This window comes from Erpetoichthys calabaricus, chromosome 4 (assembly GCF_900747795.2).
Source record: "Erpetoichthys calabaricus chromosome 4, fErpCal1.3, whole genome shotgun sequence".
In the NCBI taxonomy this organism is placed as follows: Eukaryota; Metazoa; Chordata; class Cladistia; order Polypteriformes; family Polypteridae; genus Erpetoichthys; species Erpetoichthys calabaricus.
In genome coordinates this window covers 42,965,013-42,989,457 of record NC_041397.2, presented here as the reverse complement: position 1 = coordinate 42,989,457, position 24,445 = coordinate 42,965,013, and the positions used below count along the sequence as shown (strand labels likewise).

General features: G+C 38.9%; 2 protein-coding genes across 2 annotated transcripts in view; one reads left to right on the top strand and one right to left on the bottom strand.

Annotated features, from left to right (window-relative positions):
* Positions 1-24,445, bottom strand: part of LOC114651038 (protein Atg16l2-like) — a 223,058-nt gene that overhangs the window by 94,519 nt on the left and 104,094 nt on the right. Inside the window, exons 10-12 of the mRNA XM_028800993.2 lie at positions 22,647-22,752; positions 8,461-8,531; positions 8,224-8,295 (exon numbers count right to left, since the gene is read on the bottom strand). Coding sequence (XP_028656826.2) covers positions 8,224-8,295; positions 8,461-8,531; positions 22,647-22,752 — 249 coding nt within the window. The remainder of the gene's footprint in view (positions 1-8,223; positions 8,296-8,460; positions 8,532-22,646; positions 22,753-24,445) is intronic.
* On the top strand, positions 12,884-13,404 carry LOC114649975 (dynein light chain 2, cytoplasmic-like). The gene has a single exon (XM_051926571.1). The coding sequence runs from the start codon at positions 12,891-12,893 to the stop codon at positions 13,158-13,160; it is 270 nt and encodes an 89-aa protein (XP_051782531.1). The 5' UTR covers positions 12,884-12,890; the 3' UTR covers positions 13,161-13,404.

Genomic DNA, 24,445 nt, shown 5'->3' with positions numbered 1-24,445 from the left:
TGTTTTTTTTTTTATTCTTCTTTACCCAGAAATATATAAATCCTTCAATCTCTGCATATATCAACATGACAATCAGTGAAACAATAGTGCAAGCCAATTTCCTCTGCATAACAAGTAGTGTAAACACATTTACTTTGGTTCAACAATAGTATTGTGGACAGCTATCAAAAAGTACATGATTAGAAACCAATGTCCCCAGAACTCGTTAATTTTCAAAGGTAGCAGACAGTTCTGTGTCCCCACATTGTATGTAGATGAGATACTAAATCAAAGCAGTCTGACTATTCAAAGCAGGTGACTCTTAAGCAAGAAAGATAAATATTAATGCCCTGTAGATAGCCATCAACAATAACCTGTAGCAGAATTTTCCAGGAATTTTGTCTTTTCTTTAAAACACTGAATTCAAGTACGTTACACCTTCTTGGTTTACAATTTATTTTTGTGGGAAAGATATGAAATAATCTGTCCTCTTAAAAACACCTTTCCCAGAGTATTCTTCAGAAACCTTTGAGGATGCATTTGTCTCTAAAAATAATCAATTTGCTTGGAAATTAATTCTGTACAGTTCTCGTCAGCTAATGACAGTGGGTTAAGATGCCAGCTATGAGATGAGTGTGTAGGACATAGTGGTTTAAGCTACATGATCAGAGGGCCATGATCAGAGATAACAATACCATTGTACTTGCATAATTTGATAGTGGTCAATAAAATATTGTCAGTAAAGAAATAATCAGATCTTGAGTAACTGTTACGTACTAGTGAGAAGAAGGAATATGCTGTGGAGTTTGGATTTAAAAATCTGCTTGGGTCTGATAAGTTATGATATATTACAAACTGTGTGATTATTTTTGGAGTGTTAGATGTTACTGTCACTATAGCTGAAGACCTATTCATGTCTGGATTTAAAACACAATTAAAGACTCCGGCCATTATAATTGTATATGAGTGTTCACATTAGGAATAGACACCAATACATTTGGGAAGAAATCGCTATCATTCACGTTAAGTGCATAGATATTCATCAAAATTACTTTAGGTTGAAATAAATTACCCATCACCATGACATATTGCCCTTCAGGATAAGATACTACGTCTCATACTAAAAATGAGATTTTTTTTGTGTATTAAGATTCCCACAGGGCGGCACGGTGGCGCGGTGGGTAGCGCTGCTGCCTCGCAGTTGGGGGACCTGGGGACCCGGGTTCGCTTCCCGGGTCCTCCCTGCGTGAAGTTTGCATGTTCTCCCCGTGTCTGCGTGGGTTTCCTCCGGGCGCTCCGGTTTCCTCCCACAGTCCAAAGACATGCAGGTTAGGTGGTTTGGCGTTTCTAAATTGGCCCTAGTGTGTGCTTGGTGTGTGGGTGTGTTTGTGTGTGTCCTGCGGTGGGTTGGCACCCTGCCCAGGATTGTTTCCTGCCTTGTGCCCTGTGTTGGCTGGGATTGGCTCCAGCAGACCCCCGTGACCCTGTGTTCGGATTCAGCGGGTTGGAAAATGGATGGATGGATGGAAGATTCCCACACGTATAGTTTTCTTTGTATAACTGGAGTGAAAGATTTGCCCAGTTCAATCTCTTTGCAACAGAAATTTGTCCTTACTTATTAAGTGAGTCTCCTGTAAAAATACTATCTTGGCCTGACAAAATATCTTTTTTTTCTTTAGATCGTTGACATTCCAGCTCACAAAGTTCACTGTTTGGTTAGAGAGACACTACTTCTGAACTTTTGAGGACATTTTGTAAACTTAAGTAAAAGTAGTACATTGTTTCCTACAATACAGTAATTTTTATCTTGAATTAATGTTGTTGCTGAGCAGTGTGGCTATGGAGCCTATTATCATGTTGTCACTTATAGTTATCTGGGTAGAAAGGATAGATAAGAAGTTACTTGCTCTCTCCTCCTTCCCCAGCCCTCCCCCCCATTATGCCTCCCTAAGTTAAGTTAGGCTAGACCACACTTTGCAAAGTCCCAGTCCTCTGACATGCAAAACATGCAAGTGACGGAGCACAACCAAAATAAAACAATCCCTCAGCAGCGGTGTAGTAAAGATTAAAATTGAGATATCTTTTGATAGTACAGTCCAGATGCAATAAACTAAGGTTATGATTTTAATTAGTGCCCTTAGAAATTGAGCTAGCTTAGGATAGTATAGTCCTGATGCAATAAAACTAGGGTATGATGTTAAACAGTTCCCCTAGGTGGAAAAAAGTCTAATAGCATAGTAAATAAATAGTTACTTAGTGGTTACCAAAATGTACATTTAATCAATGAAATTTTAACATTGTATATAAAAGAAACAAAATAAAAAAAGTGGCTGAAAAGGAAATAGAATGTATGGTTACGGCAAATGTTGCATTTTAAATACACCAAGTTGCAAGCAGAATCGTCTTTGCATTACTAGGACATAATATGACTCATGATCATGTGTTAAATGATGTTAGGGTCAGTCTTTTTAGCTCTTTTTCTGCTTCTTTAGGATAACTGAAGATGTGGAATTGGTCATCAAAAATCACTGTCAATTTAGCAGGAAACGAGAGGCTGTATGTGATTTCAGCTTTGCATTTAATGCTGTAGAAAGCAGCTCTTTTAGCAGCTGTTGAAGGGTAGAAATCTGGGAAAATACTAATGCTGTTATTTTCAGATAGAAGCTCCTCTTTCTGTCTTAGAATTGACATCAAATTTTCTTTAACCCATAGATTATTGAAATGGACAATCAGGCTTCCTGGTTTTGAGGCATTAAATCAACATATGCTGTAAGCTGCTTAGATCTCGGTGTCTGTTTTGAAGTCCTCTCCAATTATTTTAGAGAAAAGTTCAGCTATGAATTTCACTGGGTTTGAGTTTTCACAGTTTTCTGGGAGACCTTCAATTCTGATGTTGTTCCTTCTATATCTGTTTTCCAGCGCTGCTAGTTTATCACTGAGCACTTTGCATTCGGATACTACATCAGGTGCTTTTTTAGTCAGTTACGGATATCAAGTGTTCAGCCTCTTCAATATGGGTCACAAAAACATTTGATTAACTTCTTCAAACTGAGCACCAAATACTCTCATTTTTTTCTCAAACTTACTCATATTTTTATGCATTTTTTCATTAATTCTTGATCAAAGGTCTATAAAGCCTTCAGCAAAGTTATTACTTGAACGAATCTCCTGGGGCCTCATGTATAAATGGTGTGTACGCACAAAAATGTTGCGTAAGAACGTTTCCACGTTCAAATCGCGATATATAAAACCTAAACTTGGCGTAAAGCCATGCACATTTCCACGATAACTCATACCCTGTCGTACACAAGTTCTCTGCTCGGTTTTGCAGACTGGCGGCACTCAGCGTCAAAGCAGTGCTACTGTTCCTGTGTAGTTATCCTTTCTTTTTTAGATCCACATCCCTGATGCGGCTTTATAAATACACTGAAATTAACTGCATATTGTTTATTAGTTTAAGGCATCTGATTGTAATTAACCTGTAACAATATAATGGTCCACAGAATGGTCAAACTATTCCAAATACCATAACTGCTTTAGCATTGTTACTCTCACTGCACCTTCTTCTTCTTCTTTCAGCCGCTCCCGTTAGGTGTTGCAACATCGGATCATCTTTTTCCATATTACTCTCACTGCACCACTCGGAGTATTTATATCACTGTATCTGAGTATGAATCACAGCTATACAGTAGCTGATCGGAAAGAGAATTATTGGTATACAGCATCAAGCACACGCTGCCTCAGCCATGCTGTCTATTGAACTGCTCTCATATGACAAACGCTTCAGAGCCTTTCCTGTACGGACCTCGCGGTTCACAGAGTTTCATCCCAAGAACTCTAAACGTACTCAATCAGTCCATCAAATGCTCCTTGTAGAACTGTTTGTACTAATAAGTACAATTCTCTCACTGTAAACTTGCGACACAGTTATAATATTGCACAACTTGAGCCACTTTATAAAGCGCGTATTTACATATGATGACAATATAATTTTTAAGATGAAATGCAGCAAAATATGTTTATTATATTATACAGATAAAACTTTAACTACACGGTGCCGCAGCGCTAGCGAGCCGCTGGCGCTCCGTTCACGGATTGTTCCTGCCTCATATTGTATTCTTGCTGGTGCTGACGCAACACTGGAAGGATAGATGGATAGAATAATTAAACACGTACAACGAAGATATTTCGATGTTCCTTAAAAGTTTTGAAGAATCGGCATTCTAAGCTTACAGATGGCTTAACATCTATTACAGAGCTGATTGTGTGGCGACTGGGTATTTGGAGAAAGAAAAGTAAGGACAGGAATTAGAGGTTAGTACGTTTGAAAGAGACAGTACTGCTACAGTAAAGTATTTCATCGAAGTCGCGCATGGAGGAGCAAACATCTTGCGTGAGACATGAGCAATCACTGCGCCACTGTGTTCCCATGTTTAATAACATTCTTTAACTCCAGTCATCATTAAAATGATATCACGTATACATCTCAGTATTTTAATTATTCAGAGAGCTGTAATATCACGAGTGTCATGGATTCTGTGTCCTGTTGGAGGAAGAGAAAGCCCGGAAGCACGTAGTGATTCACACACATAGAGCACATAGAAGATCAAATACATAACAAAGCATTTAACGTGCTACTTTAGTTACAATGGGATTGAGAAACTAGTAAATTAAACGATTTTAAGATGAAGTTTATAATGTTCTACTTTAATGAAAAAATAAACTACGTGATTAAAGTAGAAATTTAGACATTAAAGTTGACATTTCATGCTTTTTGCCCACTGTGTGCCTTTTTGTTTCTCTGTACCCTAATAAGCTTTCATATGACACTCAGAAGGTGGGCTACGACTCGCCTTTTCACAGCAACTTTGATATGTGACAACTTCTTTTTTTATTTCGGGCACTGTGCGACTTTGTGAATGTGAGCTTTCGAGTTTCTCCAACACGCTATGTCACTCGATCAACTTCCTTTTGTTGTTTATACCACTGTTAAAACCAACAAATAGTAAGTTTTTCCTAGCCTCCACTTGGTATTTGCTGAAATTCTTCTATTTTCCCTCTTGCTTTTGCCATTGCCTTTTCACAGAACACTGAGCTTAAGGGCTATTTATATTGATTTGCATATTCTGGGAGGAGTTGGGGCAGGGCAGAAGGCGCGTGCACATGTGTTACTTTTCACGCTGACCAGGATTTATGGAGCGGAAGAACATGGAAGTTGGCGTTCGCACAGATTAGGCGTTACGCATGAGGCCCCTGGTCTTTTATATCATGAAACAGCTTGTCTATTCTGTTGTCAATTTTGTCATTTCTCTTGTTTATATCCTTCTTTATGTCACACTTTATATCATTTATATCACTCTTTATATCATTTATATTTCCCCTGAGTATGGTAATCATTATCTTCAGCTCAGAAAGTTCATTTCCATCTTCTCTGCATGGAGGCAGAGTTGCGAGTCCAGTTGGAGTTGATGCTATTGACTCACTCGAGGTGTTGGTATTAGTTGACAGTGGAGATAGAGAGACCATGCTCAGTTTCGATAATCCACCTAAGCGAATTCTCATTGCCCACCTGACTCGCAGATTTGCTCTCATTTTCAATCATGACTGGAGCCAATATTGCAGCATGAGGTCCTGGTAGATCTGTTCCTTTGTCTGTCGCTTCAAAGTCAGTCTCTGCAAGGCTATATCGTGAACCTGAAACCAGTTTAGACTGATGGAGCTTTAGCTGTCTTTCCTTCTCTTTCTGAACCCTTGGTCTGCTGATCATGCTTTAAATATACTTGTATATGCTTGTAATTAAATCCCTTTGGGTTGACTAAATACAGGATACATCAGAAAGATAGTAAAAATAGTAAAATACCACCACTGCCAGCAGAGCTCCGTCTTAGACGTCCATCTCTCACAATGGAGAGACCAACCTCTTAGCCCCATTTTTGTACCTATGCAGGCTAAAGTTTGGTGTTTTGCTGCCAAAGGCGCAGGTTCAGACCATGAAAAGGATATGTCTGACTTGTGTCATTTTTTGGGGTCTGCACCCCTTTTTTACTGTTTCTGTGACAAGAATCACAACAAAATGCATGTAAAACATTTAAACAAATCTCATTATTATCATTATTATTATTATATTAGTGTTTCAGTATGCTGTTTCGGTATTTATGAGGTACAAATGCCTCATTGTTAACACTGTACATTATCTTATTATAGGAAACAAACTTTCTAATGAACTGAAACGGAAACTATAAAAAAGCTTTATAAATCATATCACTGTAGGCCTGTGATACTCCGTAAATGTTAAATATCCTTTGGATTTATGACTATATGCAGTAACTACTACTACTGCCATACCCAGAGACAACCTTCTGGAATATAAAAACAAAGACAACAAGAACCGCATCCCCCTTGTTGTCACCTACAACCCACATCTTGAAACACTTAGAAAAATTCAGCCAATACTAAACAATGACCAAACACTGAAAAATGTATTTCCTGAAACTCCCCTCCTGGTATACAGACAACCACCAAACCTTCAGCAACTAATTGTCCGAAGCTCCCTAAGTGAACCAACAGAAAATGGCACATCTCCATGTCTACAGAAAAGATGCAAAACATGTGCCCACATTTATAATACAGACTTGTATAGTTATACCACACTGCCGACTTGAACATCACATAAAGGGATCATTTTCCTGCAGATCATCTAATGTAGTCTACCTAATTCTCTGCATGAAATGTCTTGACACTGCACTCTATGTGGGAGAAACTGGACAAACACTCCGTCAGAGAATGAATTTACACAGGTTCCACATTAAACATGGCAACACAGATGTTCCTGTAGCGGCCCACTTCAACAGCCATGGACACTGTGAGAGGGACTTTATGGGCAACTTCAAAACACAGCAAGAGAGAAAAGAATGGGAAGTTAAACTCGTGCTAAAATTTAATACATTACAACATGGCTTGAATAAAGACAAGAGTTTTATGGCCAGATATGAGGATTGTTTACATCTCTCAGAATGACAGACAACCTGTCTACAGACCCACATTGTTTTGAAAAACTCATTACAAACTTCAAAAGACTTTGTTGGACAGTTATCTTATCCAAAGATCTTGACCATACATTGTTCTTCTCTCTCTTGTTAAATTAACCCTAGCCTGAATGAATCTATTAATTTTTTACATTTAAAACTTCTCATTTAAAGATTTACCAATGTTGTTTCTTGTCCTAGAGTGTGTATATAAACACAGGGAACTCCAGTTTCTGTATTACATCTTGCCTGAAGAAGGGGCCTGAGTTGCCTCGAAAGCTTGCATATTGTAATCTTTTTAGTTAGCCAATAAAAGGTGTCATTTTGCTTGGCTTTTCTCTACATTCATAATGGCTAACACGGTACAACACCCTAGTACTGCAGTAACTTAACAAATTTTAACAGAAATCAGAGACAGAAGCAGCATCAGCATATAACCAAAAATAGGGAAAAGTAGCCATAAATAAGAAGAATCCACCCCAGCCAGAATCTAGCATCATTAAACAGATGTCATTAGGGTGAAGTACCCTATGAATACAGACATTCTATGGATTAGTAAATACTGGAGAGATATTGTTAAGTTTAGAGAAATTTTATAAAACCCCTTTGCAACATATAAGGCCACAGATTGCTTAGCTGCCACCGTACTTTAAACAATTAATCTATGATTTCTTGCTGCTTTACAGTTTTATCATGCAATCCGTTTTTGTTTTTTTTTTATTTTTTGAAATTTGATTTTATCTTCTGTTTTCCTTTATAATATGACTTTGCAATTGTCTCAAATATTATGTTATGTCGATGATCATTATACTGTATAATCAGATCATTTCATCTTACATTTTGTTCATCAAATTTTATGCCTCTGAAAAAAAAGTGTTTTTCTTGCACCATCCACTACTGCTTATCTAAATATATAGAATTTCTCTGAAGTTATAAAATATTAGCTGGAAGACTAGACTTTCTAAAATCTATTCTAGCCTTTACATAATAATAATTGGAGTGATGAGTTTACTGTGTAATTGTAATTACGTTAAGTGATTCTGTGTCCAAATCTGTAATGGCATGGTTTAGACAGACAACCTCCTCTTACACTGTAGCTAGTGCTGCAGAAACACTTTTTTTACAGGGATTCAGAACTTTCTGGTGATTTATGTTTATTGCATTAACAAAGATCTTTGCATTTTCACTAATCCAAACAGTGAATAAATACATTTCTTACTTTTGGTGTGCTATTATCTAAACTCCAGTAGATTGCAGAATGGTCGTAAGAGGCAGCCAACAACTTGGTTCCCTTTAAAGAAAAAAAAAAAGTTAAAAACAAAAAAAAGGAAATATTATTATTTAAATAATCCAAAGCATTACTCTTAAGTAAACAAAACATAGCCAAAAGATGGTTCCTAATTAAAACAGTAGCACAACCATGGTACAAAATAATAGAAAATATTTGTTTACTTACAGAGTGGTCAAATTCAATACTTGTTATTCCCTCATTGCTTCCCTCTAGTGTTCCCTTGCCTTGTAGCCTTCCTGAAAATAATGCAAAATATATAAACTATAAAACTAAAAATGAAGAAGTATGTGCTAGTAAAACAGACCAATGGCTGAATAAATTAAGAGTAATATGATAATAACTTACAATTATCATGCTGTTTAAGTGAAGCTACCATACAAAAAATAGATAAATTGTACTAGAAAATGAGGTTTAAGAAAACTGATGAATGACTGCATGTGTTAATCTTTGTCACCATCTGGAGGTCAAACACAGAAACACATTCTCAGGAATAAACATGATCACCTACTTAATTGAAATATGATAGGTCAGACATGGCTTTGGACAGCTGACTTTTTATCCTTCTATAAACATTGAAGTACCTATATGGGTGGGTTGTTGTGTTAAGTCAATTAGTATATATATATATATATATATATATATATATATATATATATATATATACAGTGTATATCTAAGACCTACTGCAGGGTTACATGGAAAAAGCAGATATTGTACAAATTGGTGGAAAAATAATCCTAAATAAATTAACACAGTAATATAATTAAACAGTGTTGTATTACAACCAGCGTTTTTTTCCATTGGCTTATATTTATTTTCTATTTTCTTTTTATTTTTATTGCATTTGCTCTAATATTTTTCATGTTTTTATTTATTACTGTGAAGTTTATTTTTTATTTGTTTGTCATATATTGTGTCTATAAACTGGCGTCCATTCCATGTGTTCGGTGTTCCATGTGTTCAACAGAAGGGGCCACCATAAAGTCACTGATGCTGGGACCTCCATCTGGCTACTTCCATCTGTCAGAATAGAACTCTAACAGTGGTTCATTTAATGTTACAGAAGATAGTTGTGAGCATTGTTTTTCTAATTATTTCTGGTTTTCAGGATTTCTTCTTGTTTGTTCCTTGGATTTGCCATTGGATTAGAGTTTGCTGTCAGTTGCCTTTTGTGGAACATCCTTTTTGCTTATCACTGCAGTTTTGTGAATTTCTAATTCTATTTTTAATATAATAAATATTGTGCAACAAGTGCAACTTGTCCTTGTAAGCCAGAGTTTAATAGTATCTCTCTCTCTCTCTCTCGTGAAGCCTTTTGGAGATATATTTGGGACTTTCTTTAGATTCTTAACTTTAAAGCCAGTTCCTGTTTTTGGGGCCTGCTTAGGTTGAAGCTTACTGGTGGTAATTGGACCTGGCTTGCTTGAGACAGCCTCTTCTGGAGAAGCCAGTGAGATTCTTGGTTTGCTTTACAAGTCATCATGTTTCTGACTATGTTATGACTGGATGAACCACTCAAAAAATAGAATGTGGGATGACCCAGCAACAATGAGGTCAGGGTGATCCCACCTCTTGGGGGTTCCATCCACAGAACACATACAATGGATGGTAAAAAAAACATTATATGTTAAACAACTAATAAACAAAACTCACAGTTCACGTAAAAACATGAAAAATAATAACTCGAAAGATGACAAAAACAAACCAAGGAAAAAACCCTGGCTGTAATACAACACTTGGTAGTCTGTTTATAAGAATGAAATTGAAGAATTGCTTCTGCTTCATCCTCTGTTACTCTTTATTGCATGTTTATTCAGAAACTTGTAATTTTCATGATATAGGGTTACATTTACATAGTTTATTTTTCCTTATATTTATACAATAAATACTTTGTCCTATACTTCCTATTTTTAAATCAAAAATATTCTACATGATTCATTTGAAATGGTAATAATAAAGACAAAGACAAAAACGACAAAGTTTCCCTGTCTCCCAAAAGACAATAAAAAGATAAATGGCTACAAACTGAAAAGTATGGTAAATTCAGGAACCAGAACATGAACCAGAAAAAAATATACTTCAGGGCATTGCTGGCTATTAAAATAAGACTTTAATTATAAGTTATAATTGGTAGTGAAATAGATATGTGCACACAATAAATGATCACAATTATCACTGGTTTTCAGCCATTTTCCAAGTTTCCCTGGGTTAGCCATTTACAGTTATTACAAAACAATGAAACTGAAATTTTGTACTGACAACCTGGACTTAATTTACTCTGGGTATAAAATGAGCATCCTGATTGGTAACAGTGAATAACTTGAAACATTTTAGCACTCAAGAATAACAAAGTATAAAGACTTTGCTCACTTTTTACCTCATGAATTGAACGTGCTGAACCAATTATCATCTCTAACTACAGCAAAATATTTGAATGACTTCTTAAAAGTTTCCTTTTTCTTCTTTTTCTTGTTGGGTAGGTAAAGTAGATTTTGAATATAGCTTTTTCATAAAGTTAAATTTTAACATTGTTTGTTTCCCTGATTTGTAATATATATAATGCATTGTAATAAAACTTTAAATGCAAAAAAGTGACATAAACTGTGCTATAAAAAAATGTATATTAAAATGAAAATGTAATTACAAAAATCAAAAGATTGCATGAAAATTAATTTTGTTCCCTTTTTTGTTCATTTTATTAAATTTAACAGATTGGTCAGATGATAATGCTATGGCATTGGCAGATCGAGCCCCAATATATAGCAGCATGAGACAGACAGAGAGAGAGACAAACAGAAGATGTCAGAGGCAACCACATTAACATTTACTGCAAATGAACTCTACGAGACACATTTCTTTTCGACTGCATCTATTCCAGGAGACTTGCACAGTTTTTTCCATCTCATCTGTCCATAGCCATACATGGAAAAATTTCTGTAATATACAGTGCATCCGGAAAGTATTCACAGCGCATCACTTTTTCCACATTTTGTTATGTTACAGCCTTATTCCAAAATGGATTAAATTAATTTTTTTCCTCAGAATTCTACACACAACACCCCATAATGACAACGTGAAAAAAGTTTACTTGAGATTTTTGCAAATTTATTAAAAATAAAAAAATTGAGAAAGCACATGTACATAAGTATTCACAGCCTTTGCCATGAAGCTCGAAATTGAGCTAAGGTACATCCTGTTTCCCCTGATCATCCTTGAGATGTTTCTGCAGCTTAATTGGAGTCCACCTATGGTAAATTCAGTTGATTGGACATGATTTGGAAAGGCACACACCTAAGGTCCCACAGTTGACAGTTCATGTCAGAGCACAAACCAAGCATAAAGTCAAAGGAATTGTCTGTAGACCTCTGAGACAGGATTGTCTCAAGGCACAAATCTGGGGAAGGTTACAGAAAAATTTCTGCTGCTTTGAAGGTCCCAATGAGCACAGTGGCCTCCATCATCAGTAAGTGGAAGAAGTTCGAAACCACCAGGACTCTTCCTAGAGCTGGCTGACCATCTAAACTGAGCAATCGGGGGAGAAGGGCCTTAGTCAGGGAGGTGACCAAGAACCTGATGGTCACTCTGTCAGAGCTCCAGAGGTCCTCTGTGGAGAGAGGAGAACCTTCCAGAAGGACAACCATCTCTGCAGCAATCCACCAATCAGGCCTGTATGGTAGAGTGGCCAGACGGAAGCCACTCCTTAGTAAAAGGCACATGGCAGCCCGCCTGGAGTTTGCCAAAAGGCACCTGAAGGACTCTCAGACCATGAGAAAGAAAATTCTCTGGTCTGACGAGACAAAGATTGAACTCTTTGGTGTGAATGCCAGGCATCACGTTTGGAGGAAACCTGGCACCATCACTACAGTGAAGCATGGTGGTGGCAGCATCATGCTGTGGGGATGTTTTTCAGCGGCAGGAACTGGGAGACTAGTCAGGATAAAGGGAAAGATGACTGCAGCAATGTACAGAGACATCCCGGATGAAAACCTGCTCCAGAGCACTCTTGATCTCAGATTGGGGCAACGGTTCATCTTTCAGCAGGACAACGACCCTAAGCACACAGCCAAGATATCAAAGGAGTGGCTTCAGGACAACTCTGTGAATGTCCTTGAGTGGCCTAGCCAGAGCCCAGACTTGAATCCGATTGAACATCTCTGGAGAGATCTTAAAATGGCTATGCACCGACGCTTCCCATCCAACCTGATTAAGCTTGAGAGGTGCTGCAAAGAGGAATGGGCGAAACTGGCCAAGGATAGGTGTGCCAAGCTTGTGGCATCATATTCAACAAGACTTGAGGCTGTAATTGCTGCCAAAGGTGCATCGACAAAGTATTTAGCAAAGGCTGTGAATACTTATGTATGTGTGATTTCTCAGTTTTTTTATTTTTAATAAATTTGCAAAAACCTCAAGTAAACTTTTTTCACGTTGTCATTATGGGGTGTTGTGTGTAGAATTCTGAGGAAAAAAATGAATTTAATCCATTTTGGAATAAGGCTGTAACATAACAAAAGGTGGAAAAAGTGATGCGCTGTGAATACTTTCTGGATGCACTGTACATCATAGTGGTTCATTTTTCTTTGGGGTTCATTTGAAACATGTCTGATAGAAAAGCTGTGATCAAGAATGCAGACATGTCTGAGGACATGAAGCAGGATGCAGTGGATTGTGCCACCCAGGCCATGGAGAAGTACAACATTGAAAAGGACATTGCAGCCTATGTTAAAAAGGAGTTTGACAAGAAGTATAATCCAACATGGCACTGTATCGTGGGAAGAAACTTTGGGAGTTACGTCACACATGAGACCAAACACTTTATTTATTTTTACTTGGGGCAGGTGGCCATTCTTCTCTTCAAATCTGGTTGAAGGAAGGATGTAAACAATCCTGGACTGTAATGCACTGATGGCTAAAGCCACATTTCTCCACACACTAAAGGAATTGGCTGTGCAAATGCATGGACTGTATACAGTATTTAAATGTGTATATGTTGCAGTAATTAACTTTTTCTTTAGTTGCCTGGAATAAATAGTGGAGAGAGTAGTGTAGGAAATTTTTTGTTGATGCTTTATATTTTCTTTTCTTTTGTATTGCACAAATTGTTTAAAAAAATATGCATCATAGTTATTAAAGTAAAACACGTGATAACTTTTACTGAAATCTTAAGCATTGCTTTGTATGCTGATATACAAATAATATTCAGTAATAGCCACTGGGTATACACACCACATTCAGATTTTCAGCTACTAGCTCTTCACCCTTCTTCACTCAAATGCCAGTATTTGTCACACAAATAGTTTAAAGATTCACAGTTAACTAATAAAAATGTAACAGAAAACAGAATGCACTTACAATGTTAATTTACTTTTTCAATTGAAAGCTGGACTTTTTTAGTCTCCTTTTCTTCTGCGTTAAAATATTACATGTCCTTTAACACTAGAATTACCAGAGCCTACGAAAAAACTCATAGATCCGGCCCACCTTAAATCCATTCACACCTCTCCCTCAGCGTCTTTTGTTCTGTAAATGTGCCGATTAAGGCAAGCAGCAAGCAACCTGCTATTCCATCCCCCCACCGACTCGTTATTTGTTCATTATTTGGAACACGTGTGTTCCGTTTCTACAATAATCTGTGTAAACACATTGTTAAAACAGAAACGTTTTTCATATTTTAGTAGTAAATAACAAAATGTTGGCATAAACTATATACAGTAATCCCTCCTCCATCGCGGGGGTTGCGTTCTAGAGCCACCCGCGAAATAAGAAAATCCGCGAAGTAGAAACCATATGTTTATATGGTTATTTTTATATTGTCATGCTTGGGTCACAGATTTGCGCAGAAACACAGGAGGTTGTAGAGAGACAGGAATGTTATTCAAACACTGTAAACAAACATTTGTCTCTTTTTCAAAAGTTTAAACTGTGCTCCATGACAAGACAGAGATGACAGTTCTGTCTCACAATTAAAAGAATGCAAACATATCTTCCTCTTCAAAGGAGTGAAGCAAACAAATCAATAGGGCTGTTTGGCTTTTAAGTATGCGAAGCACCGCGGCACAAAGCTGTTGAAGGGGGCAGCTCACACCCCCTCCGTCAGGAGCAGGGAGAGAGAGAGAGAGAGACAGAGAAAAATCAATACGTGCCCTTTGAGCTTTTAAGTATGCGAAGCACTTTGCAGCATGTCGCTTCACGAAGCAGCTGCACACAGCAGGTAGCAATGTGAAGATAATCTTTCAGCATTTTTAGACGAGCGTCCGTATAGTCTAGGTGTGTGAACAGCCCCCCTGCTCACACCCCCTACGTCAGGATCAGAGAGAGTCAGCGCAAGAGAGAGAGAGAAAAGTAAGTTGGGTAGCTTCTCAGCCATCTGCCAATAGCGTCCCTTGTATGAAATCAACTGGGCAAACCAACTGAGGAAGCATGTACCAGAAATTAAAAGACCCATTGTCCGCAGAAATCCGCGAACCAGCAAAAAATCCGCGATATATATTTAAATATGCTTACATATAAAATCCGCGATGGAGTGAAGCCGCGAAAGGCGAAGCGCGATATAGCGAGGGATTACTGTAATGTGTGAAGCCTGAAGTCCAGAGATCAAATAAACACTTTCACAAAAGGTTCGCATTTGCTACAACCGCTTCAGTGGTGCAACGGTATCAACTGTTGACTGATAATCAAAACTTCATGGGTTCGAGACCGGACAAGTCCGTTTTGAGAAGTGAGCTGCTGTAAATTTATGAAACTTGTAAAGCTTAGCTTTGTTTTTTTTTTTTTATTCAGTTTTATTCTCTCAGTCGCATTCATGATTCCACCCCCCAAACAAAGCCCCCCCCCCCCCCCCCAATCTAGCTCTTATATACAAAGTACAGTGACGGCTGTAGACTCTTCAGTATGCAAGCGACTCTGCACACTAGTGTTTAGATCTGGACAGTGTATGTGCCCAAAAATGAAGTCTGACTGCATTCTCGCACCATTGCTCAGGTACTGAAGTGTCAGTGTGCACTTTTCGTAACATTACACATGTAATTTTTGAGCATGCCTGTGTTGATCAAACACAGGAAGCTCTGCAGTCTACTTGTGACTTTACGCTGTAGGAAGTAAGTAACTTAATCCAAATAAATAACATTCCATCTGGCTTTTATGTAAGTAACATATAAATGTTAATGTTTTGGACACAAGCAGGAGATGCAGAGGACAGAATAGTACAAGTGCACTCTTATTCAAGACTATAACGAAGAAAAAAGAAAGCAAGTTACAGTAGGCGGTTGATACGACAGCTTGCGTGGTGCAGTCAAGTACACGTCTTTATCTGAAAACAGTGTCAGATTAGGGGTTTGGGGGGGCAGGGAGGTGTTGTGGGACAATTCTGACTATCTGCCTATTATACAGTGAATTCCCTGTCTATCTGTCTATGTAGTAATAATAGTATTATTAATTTTTGGTTTCCCTTTCTGCCTAGTATATAGTGCCTTTCCTATCTATCTGTCTTATACAATGCCTTTCATGTCTGTCTATCTATCTACCTATCTAGTGGCATCTCTGCCTGTATATTATTTACTGTATATTCTGTTTTTTTCTAACAGTTTTGTATCTGTTATACAGTGCCTTCAATATCTATCTGTCTGTTTAGTGCTTTTCACATCTACACATACTCTCACTATCTGCTTGCCTTCCTACAGTATCTGTTGATTAATAAAAAGGCTGTACCATTTTTCATTTTCATGCCTTCCCTGTTTATTTATATATCTATTGACTTCTCTGTCTGTCTGTCTCTCTATTACGCAGTGCTCTGTCTGTCTGTGTGTTATCAATCTTAAAAATAATGTACTGTATGTCTTGTGGATCTTAAAAATAACAGTTATAAGGACACTTGTTCATGTTAATTGCAGTCTCAGCTGTTAAAAAATATTTTAAAAGGAGCATCCCACATGAAAATATAACGATCTCATTAACTGACAGTGCATACCAATTTCTAAATTTTATGTCCATTTGAGGTTAAAAAGAAAAAAAAAAACACTTTCTCTCCAGCGGGGAATCGAACTTGGGTCTCTGAGGCACGGCAGGCCTGCTGTGCTCTGATTGGCTGAGCAGTCTGTGTCAACTATCCGCGACTGGCCCCCGCAAACCCGTGAAGTTTTGATTATCAGTCAACAGTTGATACTGTTGCACCACCGAAGTGGTCGTAGCAAATGTGTACCTTTTGTGAAAGTATTTGTTTGATCTTTGAACTTCAGGCTTCACACATTATATAGTTTATGCCTACATTTTGTCATTTACTACTAAAATATGAAAAACGTTTCTGTTTTAACAATGTGTTTACACAGATTACTGTAGAAACGGAACACACATGAAATGCATGTGTTCCAAATAACGATCTACTCCACTCTAAAACTCCAGCACTTCACTCCCAGATCAATCAAAGCATGAGCTGGGAGAAGTTTGTGCTCATTCTAAGTCGGTGGGGGGATGGAATAGCAGGCTGCTTGCTGCTTGTCTTAATCGGCACATTTACAGGACAAAAGACGCTGAGGGAGAGGTGCGAACGGATTTAAGGTGGGCTGGATCTACGAGTTTTTTCATAGGCTCTGGTAATTCTAGTGTTAACTACAGTTTTGTAATCATAAACTATAAAAAGTAACAAATTAATGGTAGTAATTCTATTCTATAAAACCAAAAACAAACATCTTTACTTTTATATTAAAAGTTAAACAGTGTGACATATTTGATATTGTTGTTAATTTTCTATTTTTAAAACTGTCTATATATTTTATTTTTTACTGTATTCTCTCGGCTTCTTTGCATGATAATGTAAAAAAAACTTAATATTATTTTATTTATTCAATTACTTCTTGTTACATATAGCTTTTAAAATTGCTTTGTAAAAGTGCACACTTTAAGAAATTTCATCAAAAAATAAAATAAACTTGACAATTTAATGATTATTGCAAAGTTTTTCAGGTGTCCACATGGTGGAGCTCAGAATACAAAAAACTACTACCATATGTACAGCATGTTTCAAGATCACTTGCACAATAAAAGACATGAGACTTTGAATAGAGGGTTGTTACCACAGCCTCCTTCTCCTTGATCCTCTGCAAAGTACAGAGTAAGATGGTAAGTAATCAACAGAACTAATGTGACAACGTAATATAAACACTCATCCTTCACCATTTTAGGCACTGTTTAAAGTGTTCTCATTTAATGTTTTTATTGTTATTAGCTTCAATAAAATTCACTAAACTATTTAATTTTAGGATAGAAATACATAATGTCAAGGTGAAACTGCTGGAATGTAAACAAATTAAATGTAGTAATTATAATATTACATGCGATAATACACTGTAGAATACTACTTGAGACTTCACAAAATGCAAATAAAGCTCTAACTTTGGAAAAACTTGGTGGTGATTCTTACAGTTATAACAGTACTACTGCAAAATGTGAAGAACTCAGTCTTCTCTATTTACCAATCAAGTCATTTCCATGTTGCTTAACATCTATTTCTTATTAAATGAACACAGGTTAATTTCTCAGTTAGTGTTACAGTAAAAACAGGAACAGATTTCAATTGCAAAACAAAATGGTAGTGAGAACAGCACATGATCTACTATATAATAAGACACTATGGTCTGTCTGTGTGTGTGTGCGTGTGTGTGTGTGTCCATTTACTCTGAGGAATTTGATTGGTCAGATTGGCTTTGGTGACATGATTGAAAGAGAAAGCACCAGTGTGAGACACACAAGAAAGATGTACAGGTATGCTGATGGGATGTATAAAAGTGGACAGGAGATGAGCAAGGCACCTCGAAATGACAAGAGTCTGAGAAGCAAGCTTTACGGGAACTTCCTCAAGAGAGGGAGGGCCAGTCAAGAGATGTTCAAACACACAAGAATAATAAAGAAAGTTGCAGAAGGTACAAGGCAAGAGATATCAAATATTTTGAAATGTATTCTGTTACCTGTCTTTGATAGGTAATGTAGTTAGTAACAGATATTATTGTAGTGTGCTGTTAACCGCATATGTAGGAGGAAAGAATGGTACGGTAAAACAGCCTGGCATGTTATAACCAAAATGTACCTTGTCTACTTTTGTATTCAAGTAGGAATTGCCTGACTATTTTCAAAATTATTTTAAGTGATAAGTATTAAAGTCTCTGAAGTGTTGTCCAAAGTACTTCATGGTGCATATTCTTACTGATAAGAGACAAGAACCATTTCAAGTCAAATGTATAAGTAGAACTGAAGCTACAAAGCACATGCACAGTTTATGATTTTACAGGTACACTTCAGTACAAACCAGGGAATCCATTCCCGGGCTCCCGGGATTCCCTAGTACAAACCTCTAAGATCAATCACTGCCCCGCTTCTGGGTGTGAGGTTGTGTGAATTTCACTATAGCCTTCCACTTTTGATGTGTTTTTGCAAGCATGTTTGACTACAATTCCATAGTTCTCAGTGCGAAAGATATTCAAGAATGCTTCAGAAGTGTAATGAAAGTTTTACGAGCTCCAAAAGGCAAAGCCAGCCACAGAGATGAGAGTAATATTTATGAGTCCTGGACAAAAGACAAATTCATTTTGGGGGACAGGATCTTACCTATGTATGAAATATATAATCTGATCAGAAAGGAAAATCGAATCAAGAAAGTTCTGAGTTACTGCCAAGACTTTAAAGAACAACAAGATAAGTGCCATCAGAACACCGGTACACATATTGGAGGTGTAGCTTATCTTCATCTTCATCCTTGTTGTATGGTGTAAATTCCCACACTCTATTGCAATTATTATTATTACTTTAATTATTATTATTTGACTGATACTTTTATGGGCGGCACGGTGGTGCAGTGGATAGCGCTGCTGCCTCGCAGTTGGGATATCTGGGGACCTGGGTTCGCTTCCCGGGTCCTCCCTGCGTGGAGTTTGCATGTTCTCCCCGTGTCTGCGTGGGTTTCCTCCGGGCGCTCCGGTTTCCTCCCACAGTCCAAAGACATGCAGGTTAGGTGGATTGGCGATTCTAAATTGGCCCTAGTGTGTGCTTGGTGTGTGGGTGTGTTTGTGTGTGTCCTGCGGTGGGTTGGCACCCTGCCCGAGATTGGTTCCTGCCTTGTGCCCTGTGTTGGCTGGGGTTGGCTCCAGCAAACCCCCGTGACCCTGTGTTCGGATTCAGCGGGTTGGAAAATGGATGGATGGATGATACTTTTATCCATGTTGACTTAAAATATTTCTTTTTCCTTTTCCATTTGGTGCACAGGCAGATAAAGTGACTTGCCCATAGTCACACATTGTCAGTAGCGGTATTTGAACCCACAACCTCAGAGTTTAAGGTCCAAAGCCTGAACAACTACACCACACCATTGCCATCTATTTGCTTTTGTTTTTGGCTCTAGGTATTTGAATGATGTCTAAATGTTAGAACTTTTTAAGCCTGCTTTCCTGCCATCCATCCATTGTCTCCCGCTTATCCGAGGTCAGGTCGCGGGGGCAGCAGCTTGAGCAGAGATGCCCAGACTTCCCTCTCCCCGGCCACTTCTTCTAGCTCTTCCGGGAGAATCCCAAGGCGTTCCCAGGCCAGTCGAGAGACATAGTCCCTCCAGCGTGTCCTGGGTCTTCCCCGGGGCCTCCTCCCGGTTGGACGTGCCCGGAACACCTCACCAGGGAGGCGTCCAGGAGGCATCCTGATCAGATGCCCGAGCCACCTCATCTGACTCCTCTCGATGCGGAGGAGCAGCGGCTCTACTCTGAGCCCCTCCCGGATGACTGAGCTTCTCACCCTATCTTTAAGGGAAAGCCCAGACACCCTGCGGAGGAAACTCATTTCAGCCGCTTGTATTCGCGATCTCGTTCTTTCGGTCACTACCCATAGCTCATGACCATAGGTGAGGGTAGGAACATAGATCGACTGGTAAATTGAGAGCTTCGCCTTGCGGCTCAGCTCCTTTTTCACCACGACAGACCGATGCAATGCCCGCATTACTGCGGATGCCGCACCGATCCGCCTGTCGATCTCACGCTCCATTCTTCCCTCACTCGTGAACAAGACCCCGAGATACTTGAACTCCTCCACTTGGGGCAGGATCTCGCTACCAACCCTGAGAGGACACTCCACCCTTTTCCGGCTGAGGACCATGGTCTCGGATTTGGAGGTGCTGATTCTCATCCCAGCCGCTTCACACTCGGCTGCGAACCGATCCAGAGAGAGCTGAAGATCACGGCCTGATGAAGCAAACAGGACAACATCATCTGCAAAAAGCAGTGACCCAATCCTGAGCCCACCAAACCGGACCCCCTCAACACCCTGGCTGCGCCTAGAAATTCTGTCCATAAAAGTTATGAACAGAATCGGTGACAAAGGGCAGCCCTGGCGGAGTCCAACTCTCACTGGAAACGGGTTCGACTTACTGCCGGCAATGCGGACCAAGCTCTGGCACCGATCGTACAGGGACCGAACAGCCCTTATCTGGGGGGCCGGCACCCCATACCCTCGGAGTACCCCCCACAGGATTCCCCGAGGGACACGGTCGAATGCCTTTTCTAAGTCCACAAAACACATGTAGACTGGTTGGGCAAACTCCCATGCACCCTCCAGGACCCTGCTAAGGGTATAGAGCTGGTCCACTGTTCCGCGACCAGGACGAAAACCACACTGTTCCTCCTGAATCCGAGGCTCGACTATCCGACGGACCCTCCTCTCCAGGACCCCTGAATAGACTTTTCCAGGGAGGCTGAGGAGTGTGATCCCTCTGTAGTTGGAACACACCCTCCGATCCCCCTTCTTAAAGAGGGGGACCACCACCCCGGTCTGCCAATCCAGAGGCACTGTCCCTGATGTCCATGCGATGTTGCAGAGGCGTGTCAGCCAAGACAGTCCTACAACATCCAGAGCCTTGAGGAACTCCGGGCGTATCTCATCCACCCCCGGGGCCCTGCCACCAAGGAGTTTTTTGACCACCTCGGTGACCTCAGTCCCAGAGATGGGGGAGCCCACCTCTGAGTCCCCAGGCTCTGCTTCCTCATTGGAAGGCATGTTAATGGGATTGAGGAGGTCTTCGAAGTATTCCCCCCACCGACCCACAACGTCCCGAGTCGAGGTCAGCAGCGCACCATCCCCACCATATACAGTGTTGACACTGCACTGCTTCCCCTTCCTGAGACGCCGGATGGTGGACCAGAATCTCCTCGAAGCCGTCCGAAAGTCATTCTCCATGGCCTCCCCAAACTCCTCCCACGCCCGAGTTTTTGCCTCAGCAACCACCAAAGCCGCATTCCGCTTGGCCTGCCGGTACCTATCAGCTGCCTCCGGGGTCCCACAGGACAAAAGGGTCCTGTAGGACTCCTTCTTCAGCTTGACGGCATCCTTCACCGCCGGTGTCCACCAGCGGGTTCGGGGATTGCCGCCACGACAGGCACCGACCACCTTACGGCCACAGCTCCTGCTTGCATGCTTATTCTGTTTTACTGCAAGAGTCTGGGAACTGAGTTTCTATCTCAGCTAGGTCAATCAGAGTTGAAGGGGGATGCTATCAACAAGAAGACTACAATAACAGTCATATCTGGGTGAAGTCTAAAGGAGCTACTGAGAAGAGGATATGGATGATAGTCCTGGGCGCAAGTGTATTGTCACTGTGAACTCTACATCCAAAAAGAATGATATGTGTAAGAATAGACAAACAAAATAGTGACAGAGGTGTGACATATAACTTTGTGTCTACAGGAAAAGAATCTGTACATTGTGGTTGCCCCAAAGCCAATCCATGACAAAGCAGCATCAAAAAATTTATTTTAACTTTTTAAAGAATGTATTTATTGCATAGTTTTCAATTAACTCTCAAAGTTTAATTTACTTAAAAGCTGTACATACTATAAATTTGTAACATTCACTAAATATGCACACATCCTCATTCACACAGACTGTCGTTCAGATTGCTTTTCCATAGTACCACAGTATATACACAAATATTTTTCTAAGGAGCATGTTAAGCTGCAAATAATTTTTTAAGAAAACTTCAAACACAATTAGGTTCATAGATTGTGAAGTCACATAGTTTGGTAAACCATCTGCAAGTATTTCAATACATACATCCTCAGTAATACAAAGAATATTTTAAACAAATTGTTTTTTATTTGTAAATACATAAATATTCCTTGTGACCTTTCCTGTTAAAATAAGCTTCAGGTCACAGCAACAAAGTACTGCAAAAACATGGTATAGAACATGTATAGATTAGTGGATAATATAAACAGTTTCATTTAGGAACTGAAGATGTACACAGTGTTGCCTGACCTTTACAGGCCCAAAACTTGGTTAACTTCTCTTATACTGTTAATTATAGTAAAAAGGTGCTAAAAGGCTTTTACCTTCAGTCACATCCCAAAGTTTAATAATCCTGTCTGTGCCACCTGTCGCCAAAAGCTTAGAGTCTGGTCTAAATTTCACTGCATTTATTCCCAATTCATGTGCTTCCTAGAAAAAAGGTTGAAAACCATTACAGTCTCTATTTTTTCTTTCATAACATTCAAGATGGACAGCACACAAGGTAGGGCTGCTATTATAGGATGGAGTGCCACTAGAACTTGCTGAGAAAAGAACAAATATTGCCATAATTACTGTTGAGGATCATACACAATTAATATGAATAAATTTAGTCTATGCTAAATTCTCTTGGGGAATGAAAGTTGACAGCCTCATTTTGTACACTGGAGCATCCCAGGACTGTATTTTCACTCCTCTCCTGATTTCCATGTTTACAAACAAGTGTGCTGCCCAGCCATTAAATTTGCAGAGGGCTTAATCAAACTTGCTACTAACAATGAAAAGAAATCCTAAAGGAAGAAGGTTAAACCTTACATTGAATAGTTCAATGTTCTGTCAGCATAAACTAAGGAGCTAATTATAGACTTCAAGGAAAATTAGAAGGAGTCATTTGCGTATTGACATTAATTGGCATGCTGTTGAAAAAGTGAGTAGCTTTAAGTTCTTAGGAGTCTGCATCACTGATGTCTATCAATGCAACCACCTACTTTGTTAAGAAGACTGCATAACATACAAACTTTTTGAGATAGATAGATAGATAGATAGATAGATAGATAGATAGATAGATAGATAGATAGATAGATAGATAGATAGATAGATAGAACTGTATTTATTTGAGAAGGCTAAAAAACTCAAAATCCTCACTAACATTTATAAATGCACAATGTAGATCAATTTGACAAGCTATTAAGAGCTTAACATGGAACATATACTGTGGCAGACTACAACACACTACAACTAGTGGAAAGCACTCCTATTTGTAAGAACAGATAAGGAAATAATGAAAATGGTAAACAAGGCAATGCAGTTTGATAAATTCCTATATCATTTCTTTGTGGAGTGTAGCTTTTCCAGTTACTTGTGTTTTATGCATGGGAGTTCACAAGTTGTGACCTGGACCATTTTGCTCAACAGAGATAATCAAAAATCACAAATATGACAATTTTGTACATGATCCTCCAATTATGGTCTATAGGAGTGCTTCCCAACCTCGGTCCTGGGGACCCACTGTGCCTGCAGGTTTTTGTTCCAATCAGATTTCTAATCAGTGACAACACCTGATAACACTGATCTCATTTAATTAGTTGTTATTTTCTCTCTTATTCTACATTCAGAAAAGAACAACATCATGATTTTTATATTTATAAGACATTTAGAAATATTTCCAATGTTGCTATAGATTTAAATGCTTAACTCTCCTTTGTTGATTTCATTATATTTTGCCCTTTCTCTGTGCAGTTTTCCCCCTGCATTTGTATCTAATTAATGACAACTAAAAACAAGCAGTGCAGACACCCAGGCAAACAACACTGAATAAGCAAAGACTGCAACAACTTTAGCATCAGACCCACTAATTAGTAAATAATGGATTAATTAAACAATTAGGACACCTGGAAAAGTAGAATGAAAATCAAGATGAAAACATTGTTAAAAAGAAAAAAAATACATTATTCCAATATAACTGTTTGGTACATTTTAATATATATATATATATATATATATATATATATATATATATATGGAAGAGAATATATACAGTATATATATATACAGTAGAGTCTCGCTTATCTGACATAAACGGGCCGGCAGAATGTTGGATAAGCGAAAATGTCGGATAATGGGA